The sequence below is a fragment of the Emys orbicularis genome, chromosome 2, assembly GCF_028017835.1.
Source record: "Emys orbicularis isolate rEmyOrb1 chromosome 2, rEmyOrb1.hap1, whole genome shotgun sequence".
In the NCBI taxonomy this organism is placed as follows: Eukaryota; Metazoa; Chordata; order Testudines; family Emydidae; genus Emys; species Emys orbicularis.
In genome coordinates, this window is record NC_088684.1 from 118,798,604 (window position 1) to 118,820,384 (window position 21,781).

Sequence of the window (21,781 nt, forward strand, 5' to 3'; positions counted from 1 at the left end):
CTCACCTATGCATTTTACAAAGTCAATTCTATGTTCAAGGCATTTTTGAAGTGAGTACAAATAAGTTGCAAGTTCCGATCAGCACCTTTTCAAAACAGTTTAGGAGCACTATGCCTCAATGTGATAAAACTTGAAATATAGACAGATCCAGAATCTAGAATGGCTTCAAACTTTTGGTATATCTAATGCTTTAATGCAGTCCTGGAACTCTTCCTTCTTGGTAGATATAATCTCTTTCCCATAATATTTATATAAGTTTCTTTAGGCTCAAATAAGGAGCATCGTACTTTGTGATAAATGTTTGGCATTATTAATAGAGTACTCTGCAGCACTTTGTTTTGTACATGGAGTGATTTGGCCCAAGTTGATTACCTGCCTCTGGTCCAAGAGAACATAGGCAATGATTAGTTTATGTATTGTTTAGGAAGATGCATGATTAATCCTGAGTAAAGTGACATTAGTTAAGTGGAATTAGGACTAAAAAGAAGGGAAGAGAAGGAGCTGGACCAGTGGCGAATTTAGAGTTAGTGGGGCCCTGTGCTCAGCTTCATTTCCCCTCCCCCCAAACGGGGGGGAGCATTCTCTCTTATCTGCCCCCCCCCACCCGTTTTTCTTTTTTTTTCTGCATTCTCCTCCTGGGGCTCAGGGCTGGGGGTGCAGGGTCTGGGAGGGAGTTAGGATGTGGGAGTGGGCTGCGGTTGCAGGATCTGGGTGGGAGTTATGGTGCGGGAGGGGGCTCAGGGTTAGGGTGCAGGGTCTGGGAGGTAGTTAGGATGTGGGAGTGGGCTGGGGTTGCAGGGTCTGGGTGGGAGTTATGGTGCAGGAGGGGGCTCAGGGTTGGGGTGCAGGGTCTGGGAGGGAGTTAGAGTGCGGAAGCGGGCTGGGGCTGGGAGTGCAGGGTCTGGGTGGGAGTTAGGGTGTGGGAGTGGGGTGGGGGTGCAGAGCCTGGGAGGGTGTTAGGGTGCAGGAACAGGCTGGGGATGGGGGGTCTGGCCAGGAGTTAGGGTATGGGAGGGGGCTCCGGGCTGCAGCAGGGGGTTGGGGTGCGGAGCACTTACCTGGGGCAGCTCCCATTTGGAGCGGGGGATGCAGGTGCGGGGAGCTCTCTCCACCCGCACCTCCCGCCTGCTCCCCTGAGGCTGCGGGTGAGCCTCCCTCCCTGCTCTCCTGCCCCCACCAGCTTCTACCCCCGCAGCCCCCCTCCCGTGGAGCAGCCCCCCCGCACTCGGGCACTCGGGCGCTGGTGCTGAGCTGCCCGAGTGCCCAGCCCTGGGGCCCTCCTGTTGTTGGGGGGTCCCGTGCCAGGGCACTGTGTGTTTTATGGTAAATCTGCCCCGGCTAGGACAGGATGCTACAGCACCATGAACTGTACTGAAAAACAGTGTAGAGTTGTGTTCCTTAAAACTGCACAGTAAGAAGATGCTCCATGGAGAAACTAGGTGCACAGCCAGAAGAAAAGTGGGAGGAGTCACAGCCAGATGTAGGCATGCAAATATAACTCACTGCTGAGTGGATGTTAACAGATCCCCCTCCATGCCTGATTTGTAGATGATATGAGTCTGTTACAGCCCCAGCTAGGGAGCTTTAGCTCAAGTTGTAGGTGCTCGTGCTTTTAGTTCTGGACATCTCTGGTTCAATGCCCCGTGTGTTGGCCAAGATGACAGCCATCCCCCAATCATCCTGAGCCAAACCCAATGCAGAATCCTCCTAAGAACTCAAGTCATCGAGCAGATCCTCATGACGAATGCACAACCATTTCATGTCACGTGCTTAACCAGCCCTATAGGAACTCACTGCTATCATGCTATGTACACCTGTTGAATATGATCAAACAGACCAAAATCAGATAAAATAGATCAGTGGAGGAAACCAGTAGGACATGCTGCAAACTGCAATGAAGTGCTGAAGCTGTTGCCTTCAAAAGCAGTCATCAGCATTCAGGGAGTGATAAATAATGAAGAGTGCAGGTCACTGACGCAGAACAATCTGGATCTCTTGGTAAGCTGGGTGCAAGAAAATAATATGTTCCTAAATCTGGCTAAATGTAAATGTGTACATCTAGGAACAAAGGATCTAGGCCAGTGATACTCAGACCTCAGTGGTTCAAAAGCCAAATTAGCAATCACATTACCCAAAAGAGCCACAGTAGTGTGAATTCATTGTTTCATTTACAGCAAAATGACTAACCAAGTATTATTATTTTATCAACTACAATTGGTTAACAGCATAATAAAAGCCCCCTGATTGCTTAATAACTTAGATTGGTTAATAATTGACTCACACAGGGTTTTAATATCATGTGCTGCAAAGAGCTGCAGGAGCCGCATTAAAGAGCTACTTGCGACTCGCAAGCCTCAGTCTGAGTATCACCGATCTGGGCCATACTTACAAAATGGAGTCCACACTCCATTCTGGGTAGCAGCAGCTCTGAAAAAGATCTGGGGGTTGTGGTGACTAATCAGCTGAACATGAGCTCCCAGTGTGATGCAGTGGCCAAAAGGGCTAATGCGATCCTTGGATGCATAAACAGGGGAATCTCAGGTAGGAGTAGAGAGGTTATTTTACCTCTGCATTTGGGACTGGTGTGATCACTGCTGGAATCCTGTGTCTAGTGCTTATAATGTTGACACCCGAAGGATGTTGATAAATTGGAGAGGGTTCAGAGAAGAACTGCGAGAATGATTACAGTATTAGAAAAATTGCCTTTATAGGGATAGACTCAAGGAGTTCAATCCAATTAGCTTAACAAAGAAAAGGTTAAGGGATGACTGGATTATAGTATAAAGGTACCTACATGGGGAACAAATATTTATTAATGGGCTCTTCAATCTAGCAGACAAAGGTATAACAAGATCCAGTAGCTGGAAGTTGAAGCTGGACCAATTGATTGGAAACAATATGTACATTTTTAACAGAGAGACTAATTAACCTTTGTAGCAACTTACCCAGGGTTGGGGTGGATTCTCCATCACTGACAATCTTTTATACAAGAGGTCAGTCTAGATCAGTGGTTTTCAACCTGTGGTCCGCAGACCACTGGGGGTCCACAGGTATGCCTAAGATTTTCAAAGGGGTCGGCACCTCCATTCAAAATATTTTGGGGCCCACAAATGAAGAAAGGTTGAAAACCACTGGTCCAGATGATCACAATGATCCCTTCTGACCTTGGAAGCTATGACTGTCTATGGGCTAGGTTACATAAGGCTCTGCCATGGGGGAACGAAACTCCTAATACCATGCAAGTACGCAGATCCATTATGAATCCACAAGAGTAGAACAACAAGTAAGAAGCAGCTGATTCCAGAGTTTCCTAGATGACTCTGTGCTGAGTAGGCTACCTCTTTTTGGTCTGTTACTTACATGTACTCCACTCCATATACGCAGCCGCTGACCCTTTTTGCCTGTTTGGATATCGCTTTGTATTTTTTCAAGTCACAGCCCTTGATGACTGTGACAGGTTCAGTTTTCTGCACATCCAAGGGCGTGATTTCATTTTGATCTCTATTTGTTTCTTGCCACGTGTTTCTAAATAGTTTTGACTATTACACTTATTTCTCCCCAGCCTGTTTGTGCAAGCAAATGAGATAGATTGCCCCTCCTTCCTTTGTACCCTGACAAAAGATACTTGTGACATGGATCAAACAATGTGTATAAAAACTCAGCAGCTTAAATATAATCCTTGATTAGCAAAGAAAGCAGTGATATGAAGATCTCATAGGCTGACTTGCTAGGTTAGTAGATAACCTTTGGGTGAAATACACCATTTAAAATGAGAAAAGAATGACCTGACTAAATGGGAGTGTTTTTGCATTGATTAGAGGACAAGTTTTGTCTGTTTCACTAACAGCTTTCCAGCTCATTGTTTTGAAGAAATGTCCGTGTTTCTGGATGAGATTCCCTCAAAGACAAAAGTGAAATATTTGTGTCCTTCCTGTATAACAACTTTTGTTACAAGAGTTCAGCTTTGATATACTTTTCTGGTTTGCATAGTCTGCTGTTTCAGGACAAGTATGTATACTTTATCAGTCAAGCTAGAGAGAGGTTCTGGAGCTGCTGGCTTTAAAAGTCATTGGATTCTCTCATATGACTCTCCCACTTTAGCTGTATGACTAATCACCAGTCAGACTTTACTAATTCAGTTACAATACTTTAGGGCCTGACCCTGCAATATGTTGAGTGCCCTCAACTCAAGCTCTCAGCACACTACAGGATTAAGAGGTTTTTTACATACTTAGGTAAACCATGTGCCTTTAGTAATCTTAGATCTGGATACCATGAGCCTGATTTCAGGAGGTGCTGAGTTCCCATAACTTTTCTTGGTCTAAGGGTACGTCTATACTTACCTCCGGGTCCGGCGGTAAGCAATCAATCTTCTGGGATCGATCCCGGAAGTGCTCGCCGTCGACGCCGGTACTCCTGCTCCGCGAGAGGAGTACGCGGAGTCGACGGGGGAGCCTGCCTGCCGCGTGTGGACCCGCGGTAAGTTCGAACTAAGATAGTTCGACTTCAGCTACGTGAATAACGTAGCTGAAGTTGCGTATCTTAGTTCGAAGTGGGGGGTTAGTGTGGACCAGGCCTAAGTTAGCAATGAGAGCTCAGCTCAGGTTCAGGCTTTACGTATAGGGCTATACACTGTATTCGGTCAAGCTGAAAACTTCCCTGGCTGAAGTAATGCATTTCACTCATTACAGCCTTTTGCTAACTGAGCAGTATATTTAAGCTGTTGGGGTTATACACATTTTTGCTGCTCTAATTACAAATTTCTTCCGCTCATCCTTGAATATATAATTTGAGGATTAGGTATAAATGGATGGCCCTGAACTGCTCAAATAAACTATTGTGAATCCAACTTTGTGTCATAGGAAATTTCCCCTAGATTTGCAATTGCAGGTCAGATTTGAACTACTATGGTTATGTCTACTCCTTGCAGCAGCATGTCAAGTACATACTGTGCATGCCCCCCAGCCCGGATCTAAATAGCAGTGTAGACAGTAAAGCACTACTTAGGCAAGTAGATTAAAGACATGCCAGAACCTTAAGGTATATACTAGGGCTGTCAATTAATTGCAGTTAACTCACGCGACTAACTCAAAAAAATTAATCGCGATTAAAAAAATTAATTGCGATTAATCGCAGTTATTATAATAGAACACCAATTGAAATTTATTAAATATTTGTGGATGTTTTTCTACATTTTCAATATTGATTTCAATTACAACACAGAATACAAAGTGTACAGTGCTCACTTTATATTATTATTTTTGATTACAAATATATGCACTGTAAAATTGATAAAAGAAATAACAGTATTTTTCAGTTCACCTCATACAAGTACTGAAGTGCAATCTCTTTATCATGAAAGTGTAACTTACAAATTCAGATTTTTTTTGGTTACAGAACTGCACTCAAAAACAAAACAGTGTCAAACTTTAGAGCCTACAAGTCCACTCAGTCCTACTTCTTCTGCCTATCGCTAGGACAAACAAGTTTGTTTACATTGACGGATACTGCTGCCTGCTTCTTATTTACAATGTCACCTGAAAGTGAGAAGAAGCGTTCGCATGTCACTTTTGTAGACGGCGTTGCAAGGTATTCACATGCCAGATATGCTAAACATTTGTATGCCCCTTCATGCTTCGGCCACCATTCCAGAGGACATGCTTCCATGCTGATGATGCTCATTAAAAAAATAATGCGTCAATTAAATTTGTGACTGTACTCCTTGGGGGGAGAATTGTATGTCTCCCGCTCTGTTTTACTCACATTCTGCATATAATTCATGTTCTAGCAGTCTCGGATGATGATCCTGCACATGTTCGTTTTAAGAACACTTTCACTGCAGATTTAACAAAACGCAAAGAAGGCACAGATGTGAGATTCCTAAAAATAGCTACAGCACTCGACCCAAGGTTTAAGAATCTGAAGTGCCGTCCAAAATCTGAGAGGGACGAGGTGTGGAGCATGCTTTCAGAAGTCTTAAAAGAACAACACTCTGATGAGGAAACTACAGAACCCGAACCACCAAAAAAGAAAATCAGCCTTCTGCTGGTGGCATCTGACTCAGTTGATGAAAATGAACATGTGTCAGTCCACACTGCTTTGGATCATTATCAAGCAGAACCCATCATCAGCATGGAAGCATGTCCTCTGGAATGGTGGTTGAAGCATGAAGGGACATATGAATCTTTAGTGCATCTGGCACATAAATATCTTGCAATGCCAGCTACAACAGTGCCATGCGAACGCCTGTTCTCACTTTCAGGTGACATTGTAAACAAGAAGCAATTAGGACTGAGTGGATTTGTAGTCTCTAAAGTTTTCCATTGTTTTATTTTTGAATGCAGTTTTTTTTGTACATAATTCTACATTTGTAAGTTCAACTTTCATGATAAAGAGATCGCACTACAGTACTTGTCTGAGGTGAATTGAAAAATACATTTTTTTTTGTTTTTTACAGTGCAAATATTTGTAATCAAAAATAAATAATCTGTGTTGTAATTGAAATTAATATATTTGAAAATGTAGTAAACATCCAAAAACATTTAAAATAAATGGTATTCTATTGTTTAACAGTGCGATTAATTGCGCGATTAATTTTTTTAATCATGCAATTAATCGCTTGACAGCCCTAGTATATACCCTACACTGCTCTCTCTGTGACCAAGCAGTGCCCCCCATGTCTACACTGCTATTTTTAGTCTCCTGCTTCCTCCCCACTGCTGGAGCCTTTCTGTGCCTCAGTGAAAGGCTCTGGCAGCGGGGAAAAGGCTTGGGCATTTCCCCACTGCCTCTCCTCCCCCCCAGAGCCATTCACTGAAGGGTAGCTATACACCTCCGTGGTGGTGACATGTAGTGTAGACATACCTTAAGTGTCATCGATTTCAGAAAGGTGAAATTCAGCCGAAGTCCCTAATTTACTGGCCCAGTGGTGTAGATGGCTTCTGACTGCTAATCCAGCTCATAGGCTAGAGTAGCAGCCCTGGGGGATGGGGAGGTGGACTGCACTTGGCCATGTGTTGGGTAAATTTTGCAGGCACACATACTAACCCTTGCTTACTCTGGGCCCTGTTGTGGCTTTAGGAGAGACACAGAGTTATACTGTCACAGTAGAAGCCCTGGGGGCCATTTGGTTACAGGGAGGCACAACGGTGCTAGAGTTCCCCAGTGCTCATGGAGAGTGCGTCTTGATGCGCCCTTTAAAGGGAGGCAACCTAGGCTCTCACTTGTGCAGTGGGTCAGCTGCATGGGGGACATGACTCCCACCTCCTCCCTGCCCTCTTGGGAGAGACTAGACTCTCTCTGGAAGTGTTAGCAGAGGGCATTTCCTGTGCTCAGGAGGGTACAAGGTATGCTACTGTGGCCCGTGTATTAGGGGGGCAAGCTGGGAGGGCCTTCCTGTGGACTTCCCTTGCTTGATCTCACAAAGGAGACAACCTATAATAGGGCCCGTTAGCCGCATTACTTTATTCAGGCCAAGTGTATTTCACCCTTACTAACCTTCATACAGGTAAAATACAGGCAATTAAATGTAGTGCAGTACTTTTTTTCTAGCATTGCTAGAATATTATTTATTTCCAAGGTAAAACCTAATTAGCAGAATTAATGGGATCCTCCACTAGCACAGAATAATTTTGGAATTGTACTACCTGCAGAGTACTTAGAATCAAAGTAGTTCACAAATGTCTCATGTTTTCTTCTCAACAGTGCCAGTGGTATTGAAAGCTGTCAAAAATCAAAGCAGTTGGTTTCTAGGGCTTATTTCCACTTTCCAGTGAAAGCAGAGATCCTTTTCTCTTTTTTTGGTTTAATAAAATACAAATATTTAAAACAAAAACAGAATGGCAAAGGATTTAATCAATAGTCATCTGATTTTTGCAACGATTACATAATCTTCAAATAACAAAGACAGTCGGATTGATATCCACAAGATCAACGGATATTTTTATTCTGTGAAAGGAAATATCTGCTGTCATGAAATCATAGGCTATCTCTACTGAATGGGTAAATTATCAGTAAAGATGGAAGAAAATGCAATTTTCATTCCCTTAAATGTTCCACCCATTTTTTACAAAGGTATTTTAATAAAACACAAAGGTCAGTGAGTAAATATATACAGTAGCTCAATCTGCAAATTATGCAAATCAACACCAATTAAATAGGCTATAGAAACCTTATGATCTGTGAAGTTTGCAACATTATTGGCAAAGTGCTATGCAGGAGTTGTTCAGAGCTAGGAATCAGAAATTGGAAAAACTCACTTGATAAGCTACTTCCTTAGGGTCAGAGTCTCAGCTCAGATAAGACAATGGAACTGTTTCAGTTTATGCCATCTGAAGATCTGTCTTGAACTTTTAAATCTATATTAGTAACCTCGGAATCAAAAACCGTGATCCTCTGCCGCCTGAGCTAAAAGACCCAGGTCTGTTAGGGTATGTTTACATGCCATTCAAAGGTGTGATTTGCAGCTCAGGTAGGCACAATTTGCTAGCTTTAATCTAGCTAGCATGCTAAAAATAGCCGTGAAGCTGTGGCTGGGCAGGTTTCGGCGTGGCCCATGCAAGCCCACCTGGTCCCCTGGGTACACGTACTCATGTTCCTAGGCTGCACTGCAGCCCGTGCAGCCATATCTTCATGTCTATTTTCTGTCATGCTCACTAGATTAAAGCTCTCATGAGTGTGCCTACCTGAGCTGCAGTCACACCTTCACTTGCAGTGTCACTATACCCTCAAAAAGAACAGGAGTACTTGTGGCACCTTAGAGACTAACAAATTTATTAGAGCATAAGCTTTTGTGGGCTACAACCCACTTCTTCGGATGCATAGGCCTGTCCTCGCTTACAGACAACCCCCCAACCTAAAGCAAATACTCACCAGCAACCACACATCACTGAACAAAAACACTGACCCAGGAACCTATCCTTGTAACAAAGCCCGATGCCAACTCTGTCCACATATCTATTCAAGTGACATCATCATAGGGCCTAATCACATCAGCCACACCATCAGGGGCTCGTTCACCTGCACATCTACCAATGTGATATATGCCATCATGTGCCAGCAATGCCCCTCTGCCATGTACATTGGCCAAACCGGACAGTCTCTACGCAAAAGAATTAATGGACACAAATCTGACATCAGGAATCATAATACTCAAAAACCAGTGGGAGAACACTTTAACCTGTCTGGCCATTCTTTGACAGACCTGCGGGTGGCTATCTTAAAACAGAAAAACTTCAAAAACAGACTCCAACGAGAGACTGCTGAGCTGGAATTGATATGCAAACTAGACACAATCAACTCAGGGCTAAATAGGGATTGGGAATGGCTGAGCCATTACAAACATTGAATCTATCTCCCCTTGTAAGTATTTTCACACTTGCTTCTTATCAAACTGTCTGTACTGAGCTATCTTGATTATCACTTCAAAAGTTTTTTTTTTCTCTTACTTAATTGGCCTCTCAGAGTTGGTAAGACAACTCCCACCTGTTCATGCTCTAATAAATTTGTTAGTCTGTAAAGTGCCACAAGTACTCCTGTTCTTTTTGCGGATACAGACTAACACGGCTGCTACTCTGAAACCTGTCACTATACCCTCAGTGCATAGCCAGTAGCAGGTTCATAAACCTGTCTGTGGGTGGCCCAGCCATTAGAGCAGGGGTTCTCGCAACACATTTTTTGGTAGCCTCAGAGTGCGGCTACCAACACTTGCTGGTGGCTGCACTGACACTTTTTCCTAAAATTATTTATTTTTCCTAAAGTTAATTAGGTACTATGCACATATATACATCCAAATCATTGTCATTTATTGATGTAAGGTTCTGGGTTTTTTTTGCAGACTCAGTAATAAAAATCATGCACAGTTATCTCTATTCTTTACTGGACCTAACAGAATAAAAACACAAAGGTGCTTTGCACGTTCTTGTCTTTCTAATTATTGTTTCTTTTTGTTTCTTTTTTGGTAAAAGTGGTTGTCTGTATAACAATCATGAAGTAAATTTAAAAATGCTTTGACATAATAGAAATCCTAATAATAATGAAGAACATATCTGGGTGGCTTGGGTCTGGGGAGCGGAGGGGAGGGGAGACACGGCTGCGGCTGCAGCTGGCTCAGGGCTCCTCCAGGCAGGTGGGAGGGCTCGGGGCTTTGGCCAGCCCGGAGCTCCTGTGGACGAGGGGAGGCGTGCTCTGGGCTTCAGCCAGCCCGGAGCTCCTCCGGGCAGGTGTGGGAGCCAAGATTTCACCCCAAGTTTCAACCCAAGCTACAGTTTTATGGACAAAGTAAGAATTTCTAAATATATTTAAGAATATTTAAATAGCTTCAAAACTGTAGGCTATTTAAAATAAACTATATAGTCCACTCTACCCTATTATTCATTTTCGATGGCACAATGGAGAGCCACCGGCACAGTGATGACACAGCATAGTTTCATACTTGCCTCGTATCACAATACCACAAGCCATTATTTTCATTTCATTTAGTATCTGTGGCTGGGCTTTTACTTCATTGCATATGACACACGATTTCGGTTGCCATTACATTATATCTGTAAGCCTCCCATCTTGCAAGACTTTACACATGGGAGGCAGATCCTCAGCTGGTGTGTGGTAACTCCACTGAAGTCAACAGAACTAAGTCAATTTTCACTGATGATCTGCCAATGTTTACCTTTAAGCATGTGAGAGTCCCATTGACTTCAATGGAATTGTTCACGTGTTTTAAACCTGTGAGAGAGTGTTTGCAGGCTCAGGGTCTATCTGCGCTTGATTGACATGAGATCATTTTAGAAAATGTCTTAAAACATTTTTGACAAAGTACTCTTCAACTTGTTTTCCTCTTGGAAAGGTAAGTATTTCCTGGCCAAATGTACAATAACGCCCATATTTACAGGAAAGGAATCCAAACCCTTTAGCTAATATGAGGGAAAACCTGCACTCCAAATACTGTAATCATTTTTTAAGGCAGTACAGATTTTTCTTTAACTCGCTTGACACTGAGCTATTTTCCATTAACATTAATGGGTTTGAAATTGTTGGTCTTTGATCTGTTTTGTAGAAGTGCGTCATGGCGATCAGCCTTTTAAATTAGTGATGCACAGTAATCATAAAATGGTTGATAAGATGTGACATTTTAATCATGCCTTACAGATCCTGCTAAAAACAGTCAGGAGTTGTCAGCATTTTTCATCTTGCATACTTTTAAGTCGTATGTCTTATTTCTAACTGTGATTGCTATAATTATTATTGTTATTATTTGTATTGTGTTGGAAGAAATAACGTTATGCCTGGTGAACAAAAGACACTTTTCACTTAAGATGACTAGAATACAGTAGCTTTAAAATCTGTCGACTATAAAAACAAAGTGGCTGTATTAATGGCTATTGTGTGTAAATTCTGATGCAGAGGATTCTGTGTTTCTGGATGACGAGAAGGAAAGGGAAGAGTATGTCCTGAATGACCTTGGAGTTGTTTTCCATGGAGACATCAACAATATAAAATCCAGAAGCTGGAATTATGGTCAGGTGAGCCCTTTAGAATTTCTCTGGCCGGCCCCAGTAGTACTCTGCAAGTTAGTTTAATTGATACCAGATTGTAGGCTCTCGAGTGCATTATCACTCCCTTTCTGGGAAACACAGTGGGCATCATTTTAATATTGCATGAAGTGGGTATATACCGAATCCAGACAAGTAATTCCATAATATCTAATATTTAAAGGACTAGTTTTAGGGGCATATTTCAGATATTGAGAGGCTGTCCATTGAGAATTAAAGGAATCAGCTGACATTTCTGAAATGCACCAATATTTATTCTGCTGCATTTTTGCCTCTCCAGGATCAAGCCAGTTGGCTCAAGACAAAAGGGGGACAGTGATTTTAAGCATTTATTTTTAAAAAAAATTAAATAGCCCTCAAATGTTGTCTAATACAATTCCAGGCATAGTTTGTACCTTTTTCTCTTCTTCTCTTTAGTTCTAGCAGCTCAGTGGAAATGCCTTCTCTTCTCACACGTTATCCTGACACAGGCTGTGAGGGTTCTTAAAACTTTTTCCATTATAAGATTTGTTGATTTTTTTTAAAAATAGTTCTGGATTATGGAACTTTCCTAACATAAACATTGATTTCCCTGTGAGAAGTTGCATGGGTTGATTTTCTTTCTCTTCCCCTGACTTCTCTCAAACACTTGGCTCTTTGTTCATGGACATGTTGGTTGTTCCATGTACCTGTGTCATGTGCTTTCATTTTTTCATTTAAACCTGGAGGCCCCAACTTTTTCCACTGCTGTGCACCATTTGCTGTCCTTTTCCTTTAGTGAAACACAGGTGGAACTTGGGTGAAAGTGATATCGAACACTGAAGTCCTACAGGCGTAATAAGCTACTGAAGGCAATGGAAAATCAGGCCTGGAAACTGTATTGATGGGCTCCTAATTTTCAACCAACTGAAGTGTACAACGATTCTTAACTTCCACAATTGCCTCTCATTTGGGTATTGCCCAATATTCAGTCACTTTGAAAATGTTGTTTTCTAAATTTGTGGTTTAATTGAGGAATCATGGATGTTAGGAATGAAGAACATGGGTGGGAGTGAATTAAAGTGCAGGCAGGCACCGTGCATGGATAGGGCCATGGGGGGGGGGGGTGTGGGGAGGAAATGATGCCATATTTGCAGTATTGGTGGTTTGGTTTGTATATAGAGAATAGTGATATATTATATCCTACAAGCATGTTTCAAACACTGCTCATTTGGATGTTTTGCTCAAACTGAAAGTTTTAAAATGGGAGGTGAAGTTCCAAAACAGGACCACGAGGTGCTGGGGAGATTGTGGCTGCCATTTTAGAAATGGCCAGCACCATTCTGGAAAGTAAGAGAGTGGGTGGGGGCAGGAAAAGTGGACACAGGAAGAATAATAGAGGGAATCCGACACTGGGAATAAAAGAGTATGGGGAAACAATTGTACCCTTCATCATGATGGTCATTTCCCCCTTGTATTGAGTAAATTGCTAGTCACTCAGAAAAGCCCAACCCAAAGGGAATACAGGGAAAATCAAGGGTTGGGAAGAGATCTGGGCAGAAAGGGTGCTCTGCCCAGAAAACTAGGGAGCTCAGATTGACAGTGATTTTCATGCTTTTTGCAATAAAATTATGATCAGGTCCTCAAATTTGTCTACATACAAAGTTGCACCAGCTTAATTTAAGGCATGATTTTTTAAAAAAAATATCGATTTAGTTAAACTGGCACAACAGGCCTATAGACACTCTTATCTTGGTTTAACCAGCTTTTATTTCAGTTTAGCATATGTCAATTAGAAACAGGTTTAACTTAAACTGAAATAAGAGGGTCCGCACAGAGGTTTGCCCCAGTTTAACTAAACCAGTGCAAGTCTGTGTGGAGACAAGATCTCTGTGTCTGTCTATTCCTCCCCAGCTTTGTTTTCCATGTAGCAGTTCCATTACTTGCAGCTGTTTCTCCAAACTGCTCTGCCAAAACACCTCAGACTTGAATCCAGCTTTTAATTATTTTTGTCCTTGGCTGTCTCGAGCAGAGAGTGACTGCTTTATGCTGCATGGGCTAAATTCAGCAGTATTCTCTGGATACTTGGCACTGCTATGGCAATGCAAAAGCAGCCATTCACTTCCTAAATTTTGGAGATCTTCAGATTTTGTGTTTTGCTTCAGGTCCATCTTTTGCTAGACAGCAGTTGAATGCAAGCGATGAAGACATGACATTGAGTTTGATGCAGTTTTTGCAAAATAACTGGCATGGAAGGTGGAGAAGTATAGGTCTCTAGCCTGGTTTATGGCTGCTTTGTGCTGTTGCGAAGTCACCAGGGTATACTGACGGCCATTTATCCCTTCTCTTGTCCTTTTAACCCAGTTATTTCACAAACACTTACTATTGTTTGCAGTATTGTAGCCACATTGGTCCCAGGATAATAGACAAGGTGGGTGAGGTAACAGCTTTTATTGGACCAATAGAAGTTGGTCCAATAAAAGATATTACCTCACCCACCTTGTCTCTCTAAACACATACTATGTCAATTCATAGATTTTTAAGACCAGGGGGGCCTTAACACCACCAGGATGACAGCAATTCCATGTTTCTCTCTCTCTCTCTCTCTCTCTCTCTCTCTGCCAGTGAGATTGAGATCTTTAGGCAGCAATAATTAAATGAGTACCTAATAAACTGTAGATGGCAAGGGTTTAACGCAGAATATACTTTACTGCATCAGGTCTTTGAGACCAGTGATGACTAGATGCAAAGAAAACAGATTTTTGACTTTGGTGAAAGTGACATGTCCTTAGTTCAAGCCAAGAGCAGAGTGAATTGTACCAGACAGGGCTGGTGCCAGCAGATGTGAGCCAGAGGATTTACATCCTCTGTTGTGAGGATGCTGTTTAGAAAGGGGTGTCTTTACAGAGCTATCCTTCGTCCAGGATTATTTCCAATACATACCAATAAGATTATCCAACTGATCTCCAGTGCGAACACTCAGTAGATGATATGACTCTGGCATTAGCTCCTTGGGTGGGGAAATGCTGACCTCCACTGAACTCAGTTTTGCACTCTAAGATCAGGGCCGGCTCCAGGCACCAGCTGAGCAAGCAGGTGCTTGGGGCGGCCAAGGGGAAGGGGCGGCACATCGGGCTCTTTGGTGGCAATTCGGCGGAGGGTCCGTGTCCCTCTCGGAGGGAAGGACCTGCCGCTGAATTGCCCCCGAAGAAGAAAGAGGCGCTGTGGAGCTGCCGCCGATCGCGATCGCGGCTTTTTTTTTTTCTTTTCCCCGCCGCTTGGGGCGGCAAAAACCCTGGGGCCGGCCCTGTCTAAGATGATAACTGATTATTTAATAATGAGTTTCTGTTAAATGCCAAAGAAACCAAATTAGTGCAATTGTGGTTAGTAGAGCCAAGGAGTTGAATGATCATAAATGTACACTGACTTTCTTGGTTGATACTGCATTAGAGAGTGCAACAATATATCAGTACCTTAGATAGGTGCTGACATAATCAATTCAGTTTTTCTATTTTAGATCAATTAGAAAACAAAACCTTTATAGCATATTCGTGTCTTTAAGAAATGGATGTATATAGCGCCTTCCCATTGCTCTTATGGAATTAAATGAGTGAGGAAGAGCTTTGTAGTTCATAACTTTTGATGTATGTGTCAGCCTGCAATAGAAATATAACTTTGTTATATGCATTTTCAGTGAATACAGAAGCTGATCATTTTATTAATGCACATTTCTCTGTCCCCATCCTCTTCCAGGGGACAGCAGTATTTTCTGCTGCTATCCAATTTCTCCTAAGCAAATTGAACTACACCAAAGGGCAAGTTATTTGATGATGGATTCTGGTCTATGTAGGCACCTCTGCCCCCTATTCATTCCTGCGCTTGTTATTACTGGATTTCAGAAGTTGGAGTCTTTAGACGATGTTTTTAAAGAAGACCGCTTTAGGTCACTTGTCATTTTCTTAGTCCAAACTGCATAGGCCAGAACTAATCAATATAATGTACCTGATAGCTAGTTAATTTTAAACACAGGTATAAACATATTACTTTTTAAAGTATGGAGACTTTGCCCTAACTTTGGTAAAGCATTCATCGTTCAGCTTTGGGCACTGCAGTGGCTATGTCAGAAAGGTCCTCGTAATCAACAGGTCTAGGACTTGTGAAGGACATGGAGTTCTCTTTGAATAGATCAGCATTCTTCTTGTTGTTGTTAGAATTTCCTATTATATTCTTGATAGCCACTTAAAATGTTATGTAATGTAAAAATTACTTTGTTGCCATAACCTTTAAATGTCTAGATCAGAACTGACTTGAAAGCAAGACTACATTTTCTCACGATGGAACACTTCTTGCTCAACGTGGATAATTAGTAAACAAAAAACCCAACAACCTGTATATCTAAACACTGAACTTGATCAATTTATTGTAGGGGCAAAGAATATTAGCTTCCTGTTTGCTTTCCAGAAGAAGAACTGAAGCAGCCTCTTTTCTTTTTTTCTCTTTCCTTTTATTTAGTTTGAAGAGGGCATTCTGGACGCTTGCCTACACTTGATGGATAGAGCAAAACTAGATCTCTCTGGGCGGGGGAACCCAGTCAAAATCAGTCGCATTGGATCTGCAGTGGTATGCAATAAAGATAAAGACCCGGAATATATTGGAAATGACATGTTTTTATTTATTTAATTTTTTATTTCTATTTTGAAAGCTGATCATGAATGGCCACTTTGAATAGGGGGAATCTCAGTTTCCTATCCCAGTGCACTGCCCTAAGGTCAGATCTGACTTATTCTTATTGCTCATGCTGAGTTCTAGAGACCGCCATGATTGATGTCTCACTCCAGGAGGGATGATATCTTAGTGTCCGCCCATCATCTGTGTCTGACACTAGGACCACGCTGATAGAAGTGCCACTTTCAGACATCGCACTTCTTGATTTGATGGCACTCTACCTGGCACCATGCCAGTATTTAATAGGTCAAATAATGGATAACATCCATCTTCCCGGAGCAGGGAAGACAACATGGTGATTAGACTGGGAGTCAGGAGGCCTGGATGTTCATTCCGACTGTGACCTGGCTTTGCCGTTTGGCCTCTGGAAAGCCACTTCACTGTGCCTCAGTTTCTTCATTTGTAAAATGGGGATGATGATAATTATTTGTTGTAATTAGATTGATCGGGGCTGCCAGCAGTGCGAGGCACCCCAAAGGGTGAGAATCGTGACCCTGGACCTCCTTCACCATCCAAGTCCGTAGGTGAAGGAGCACACACGCCACCCTGATACAGGATGCAATAGCCCCTGTTAAGGCATGTGTGCCCAGTACTTCTCAGGATTCCTGCTTGTGCAGGTCGACTCTGCAGTGTCCCTCTTTCCCCTTTCCACCCCCAGCCATTCTCCCTAGGGCTGCATCTTAACAGCCACAGTGTAGCCTTTTAGTGACTGGTTATAGCACAGATTAAAGATCAAAATACTGCACTGTCCTTGAAATGTGCCTCGTACAGTATGTCTCCCATGACAGCTAACTGGATGCAACCCCTCACCCTTTGGTTTTGTCACTGAATACTTACCTTGTTCCATCCCAGGGTTCACAGGATTTTCTAATTAGAAAACAGTAGTTAATCCAACCAAAAGCTTTTAAATGAAAATTGTGATTTATTTGGCAAGAGTGTAGTTGCTGTGCATTAACATAATTAAATGGTACATGGCGAATGAGGTTTTTCACACAGCCTCAACTGATTTGGTTCAGATTGCTACTAACTAGGAAATGTATTGCTCATTAATGACTATCAATTCAGTCATTAGTCAGCAAAATTCCACATATAGTCTTACCAGGAGAAAACTTACACGGCAAAATCTTTCTTGTTTTCGTGTGTGCTAGATGCATGCTATTAGATTCAGCTCTAAAAATAACAGTGGACCTGTTTCTTCTCTCACACCAATATAAATCAGGAATAATTGTACTGCAGTCACTGGATTTACACTGGGGTATAAGTGAGAGGAGAATCAACCCCAATATTTCTCAGTAGGATTCAGAGTCACTTATTAGTCTATATTCACTTTCCAATGAGCATGCTTATTAATAGTAAACCGTTGAAAACTGCCAATGTATATATGTTGCATTTTGACTTGACTTCACCGTTTCCGCCCCCTTTCTGGCAAAGAATCATGTGTCCTCGACTTGATTACTCCTCCTCCCCCCCGTTGGAGGATGGTACATCCCCAGGTCCCACTTCAAGTGTGACACTTCCATGGAGTGTTAAACTACCAGTAGAAAATACACTTCATATAAATGAATAGTCCATGACAAACAAATGACAGCTTAGGATGTCTGTGTCAAAACAGTTCCACCCAGTTAATCATTTGGTGACATGATTGAAATTTTCAGTCATTTGGTCCAGTGACCATTGGACTTGAGCATTTGTCCACCTGTGGGATTTTTCAAAAGAGCCTTAACAGATTAGGTACTTAACTCCCATTGATTTCAGTGACACCTAAATGTGAAAAACTGACCCCAAGTGACTAAAAGATCTAGGTATTTGGCCAAATGGTTAAAGTAGAGAACTAGAAACCAGGAATTCTGAGTCTTAATCCCAGCTCAGACACTGATTTAGTGTGTTACCTTAGGCAAATCAATTAGCCTTTCTATTCTTCTGAAGATGATAAAGAATGTTGAAATTCTTGGATGATAAAAAAAGCACCTCATCTCTAGAAACAACATAATGTGGGAGAGGGTTACAACATTTCTAACACACAGTATAACCTCCCTCCCTAAAAAAGTATTTGTACAAAGGTTGTATAGAAGAGACCGTATAACTTTTTTTTTTACATTTTTATATCATTTTATATCTTTTAAATTATTTTATCCATTGCCCTATGCCACAGTGTCCTCATAGCAGGCCACTACCAAAATCCAGTGATCTCCTTCTTTGTAAACAATGGGAAATGTTTTGGAAACAACTTACATAATATTCCTAAATTATAAGGGAAAGAGGCCATTTTGATCATCTAGACTGACTTGCATAACACTGGCTGGAGGACTTCCCTGAATTAATTCCTGTTTGAACTAGAGCATATCTTTTAGAAAACCGTCCAATCTTGATGTAAAATTTTTCAGTGATGGAGAATCCACCATAGCCCTTGGTAAGTTGTTCCAATGGTTAATTACCCTCACTGCTAAAAAATGTGAAACTTATTTCCGGTCTGAATTTGTCTAGCTGCAACTTCCAACCATTGGAGCTAGTTCTACCCTTGTCAAATTTTAGACATACTTAACATATAGGGAGATTTACAAAATTTCTTTTTCGTTAGATCAATGCTAAAGATGATGAGGGTGTGGTTGCTGGCAGTTGGGACAATATTTATGCTTATGGAGTAGCACCGTCAGCCTGGACTGGAAGTGTAGACATCCTATTGGAATATCATAGCTCTGGTATGCCAGTGCGGTACGGTCAGTGCTGGGTCTTTGCTGGAGTCTTCAATACATGTAAGTATTTTAAAAAGTGGTACTTTTATCTAGTGCAGATAGTTTTTAGATCTAAGATATTTGTTGGCTCTACAATGTTCAAGAATAAATAGTAGGAGTTATTGCCATTAGATGGCTAAAACAGCCGTGCTTTGAACATGCTTGTATGCTTTCAACTTTTTTTTCTCTTCTACAAGAATCTTCTAGCTATCTAAAGTCTGTCTTTTGCATCTAAAATGGCTGGTAAAATATGTGTTTAGTGATGTGTGGGCAATGGGGGCATGATGGGGATTGGGACAGGTGGAGACTTTGTAAATGGAATAGTTATTGTTTTCCTCTGGAAATCTGAGACGGAAATCATGAATGAGTGATCTTGATCTAAACCCACTGTGGGCAACTGACCACATCACAAAGCCATTGCACTGTATGGCACAACTGACAGTCTCTCTTTGCTCAAGAAAACCTAATGACTGGAATAGCAAGGATTCTTCTTGGCAAGACCGAGGTGCATTGGCACAGCACCTGTAATATTCTGTGTAACTGACACTATCAACACTTCTTTGGAGTTTGTGAGCCAGCCCTGTGGAGGAAAATACTGGCTTGGTGTATCATGTATCTGGTGCACCAAGAGGTTAAACTAAACGATCAGATCAGAGTTTCAGTGTTGCATCAAAAGCAGAAAGGTTCTAGGTTTCATAGCCTAGTGAGGGAAAGCAATGCTTATCTGGTCATAACTATCACTGTCAAGTGAAACTGTAGGAGCATCATACCAAATAATCACTCAATACCGGTGTCAAACTATTAGCCTCTAGAGGCCAAGAAAGACATATGCACTGTGAGACATGTGAATACTCTGCCCATGCCAAGATCTTGGAGTACAGAGTGTTTTCCGTAACTGGGTCCAGGAAGATTATGCCAGTGTACAGAGATCCTCTATAGGTTCAAAGCCAGCAGAGCCGCTCTTATATCAATGTCCCTGCTACCAGTGTAAGGGGCTTGGCTGGAGTATAAAGGATATGGCTTGGGTTTCTCTAAACCCCACTGATCCCCAACTTCTCTGTTGGCCCACTAAGATGACTGCCAGCCTGGTGACAGAGTGGCACACAGTCATCCCAGGATCAGTGGATGACCATAAAGGACATCTTTGCAACGCCTCATTCTGAGCTGCAGCCATAAACTCATTGGCCAAAACCAAGGGTCTGGGACTCCATGTTTAAGTTGTTAAGAAGAAATTAGAAAAGCAAAATAACCCAATGAAACCCTCTCACTTTCTCTTTGATGTTGTATCCATGACCTATACAGGCACATCAGTTTTGTTTGCAGTATATTCTTATATCAGTGATGTTACCCATATTGGCAGACCTGGAAGTTGCATGATTAATGCACTGAGCAATTAGGTTAAGATTATGCCTCATTATCTGTTTCTGTTTCATACCTTTCTGGATCTAATAAGACAAGGGAAAACATAGGCCAGACCCTTACCTGGTGTAAATCACTGTAGTTCTATTGACTTTGGGAGCGATGCCAATTTACATCAACTAGGACTTGGCCCTCCCCAAAGTGTCTGCTGCTGAACAATCTAGGAATATGTGGATTTCTGGAGTGGGTTGATTCCTGGTTGGGAGCAAAAGTAAAGCCAATATACTATGATCATAGTCAATTCCCCATGGAATTTCAATTACCAGCAGTTTGCAAGTATTGATAAACCTAAACAAAGATAGTAAAAGCAACAGCAAATCTTCAGAGACCATGCCACTCTGAGAGCTCCAGCTAATTGCTGGAGGAAGACCTGAAAGGTTTTTGAAAATATTTGTCCCCTTTGATTTTTGCAGTAGAAATTCAGGTCTTGCCTAGCATGGAAGACTGTGTGGCCTTGTCAACAGTCAGCTGTTTCTTAAAATCTCTCACCATATCACTGCCCCGGTACAGCTCCAAAAGTAGTAGCCAAGAATGTGTGGTATAGCCCTGCTCATAGCATGAATAGCCAGTGGAGAATTAAGCCTCTTAAATTGTGAGGGCTGCCAATCTTCCACCTTTGACAAGTACTAAATTCGTTATTCCTGCCCACTGACTCCCCAAACAAAAGTAAAAATTATGTTTTATAAAGTGCATCAGCCAGAGAGCTAGACCTGAAACCATGAAGTTCTATTGTTGTGGAATGGTTACGACAAGAGAGAGACATCCAAAACCTTCATTTCTGAATATTGAGAAGTGTGTGTGTATCTTTAGTTTAGATATACATCTCCATCTGAAACACACACACTGTAACAAATACCATACTTATATCAGGACTAGCAGGGCTCCAGTACAACCTTATCTTCTACATGCTACAAGTGTTGTGATCATGCCACTGCTGGTAGGTACCACCAGCCATTTGAAATTTCTATAGCCATTGGATAATACATTTTCCCCAGGACACCCTGCCACCTCAATCCTGCAGTACACCTAAAACCTCCTCCATTGCAGACATCCCATTATACACAGCGGGCCAAATTTTGCCCTCTGAAGCACAGGTGCACAGCTCCCATTGGGACTGATTCATTTCTGCATTCCTCTAGCTATACCCTATTTATAAAACTGAAGTAATGCAATGTAGATTCAGGGCCACCTGTATTGCGCATCTTAGGACAGAATCTGGCAAGGTAGGCCTACTAACGTAACCAGTTCAGTTAGAGATCTCACATGCATTGTTGTTACAAAGCCAGATGACAAACAAAAAAAATGGATGACTAGCAAGTTAAAACACTAGGCAGTGGCATATCTAGCATATGGCTGCTTACATGAAAAGGAGCCACTGCAAATGAGCGTCAAGAAGAC

The 21,781-nt window shown here is 42.0% G+C and overlaps 1 protein-coding gene across 1 annotated transcript in view; it reads left to right on the plus strand.

The window, feature by feature from the left end:
* The window catches only part of F13A1 (coagulation factor XIII A chain), a 93,140-nt gene that overhangs the window by 36,509 nt on the left and 34,850 nt on the right, over nucleotides 1-21,781 (plus strand). The window contains exons 5-7 of the mRNA XM_065397722.1: nucleotides 11,401-11,519; nucleotides 16,020-16,127; nucleotides 18,811-18,985. Of these exons, the coding sequence (XP_065253794.1) occupies nucleotides 11,401-11,519; nucleotides 16,020-16,127; nucleotides 18,811-18,985 (402 nt within the window). The remainder of the gene's footprint in view (nucleotides 1-11,400; nucleotides 11,520-16,019; nucleotides 16,128-18,810; nucleotides 18,986-21,781) is intronic.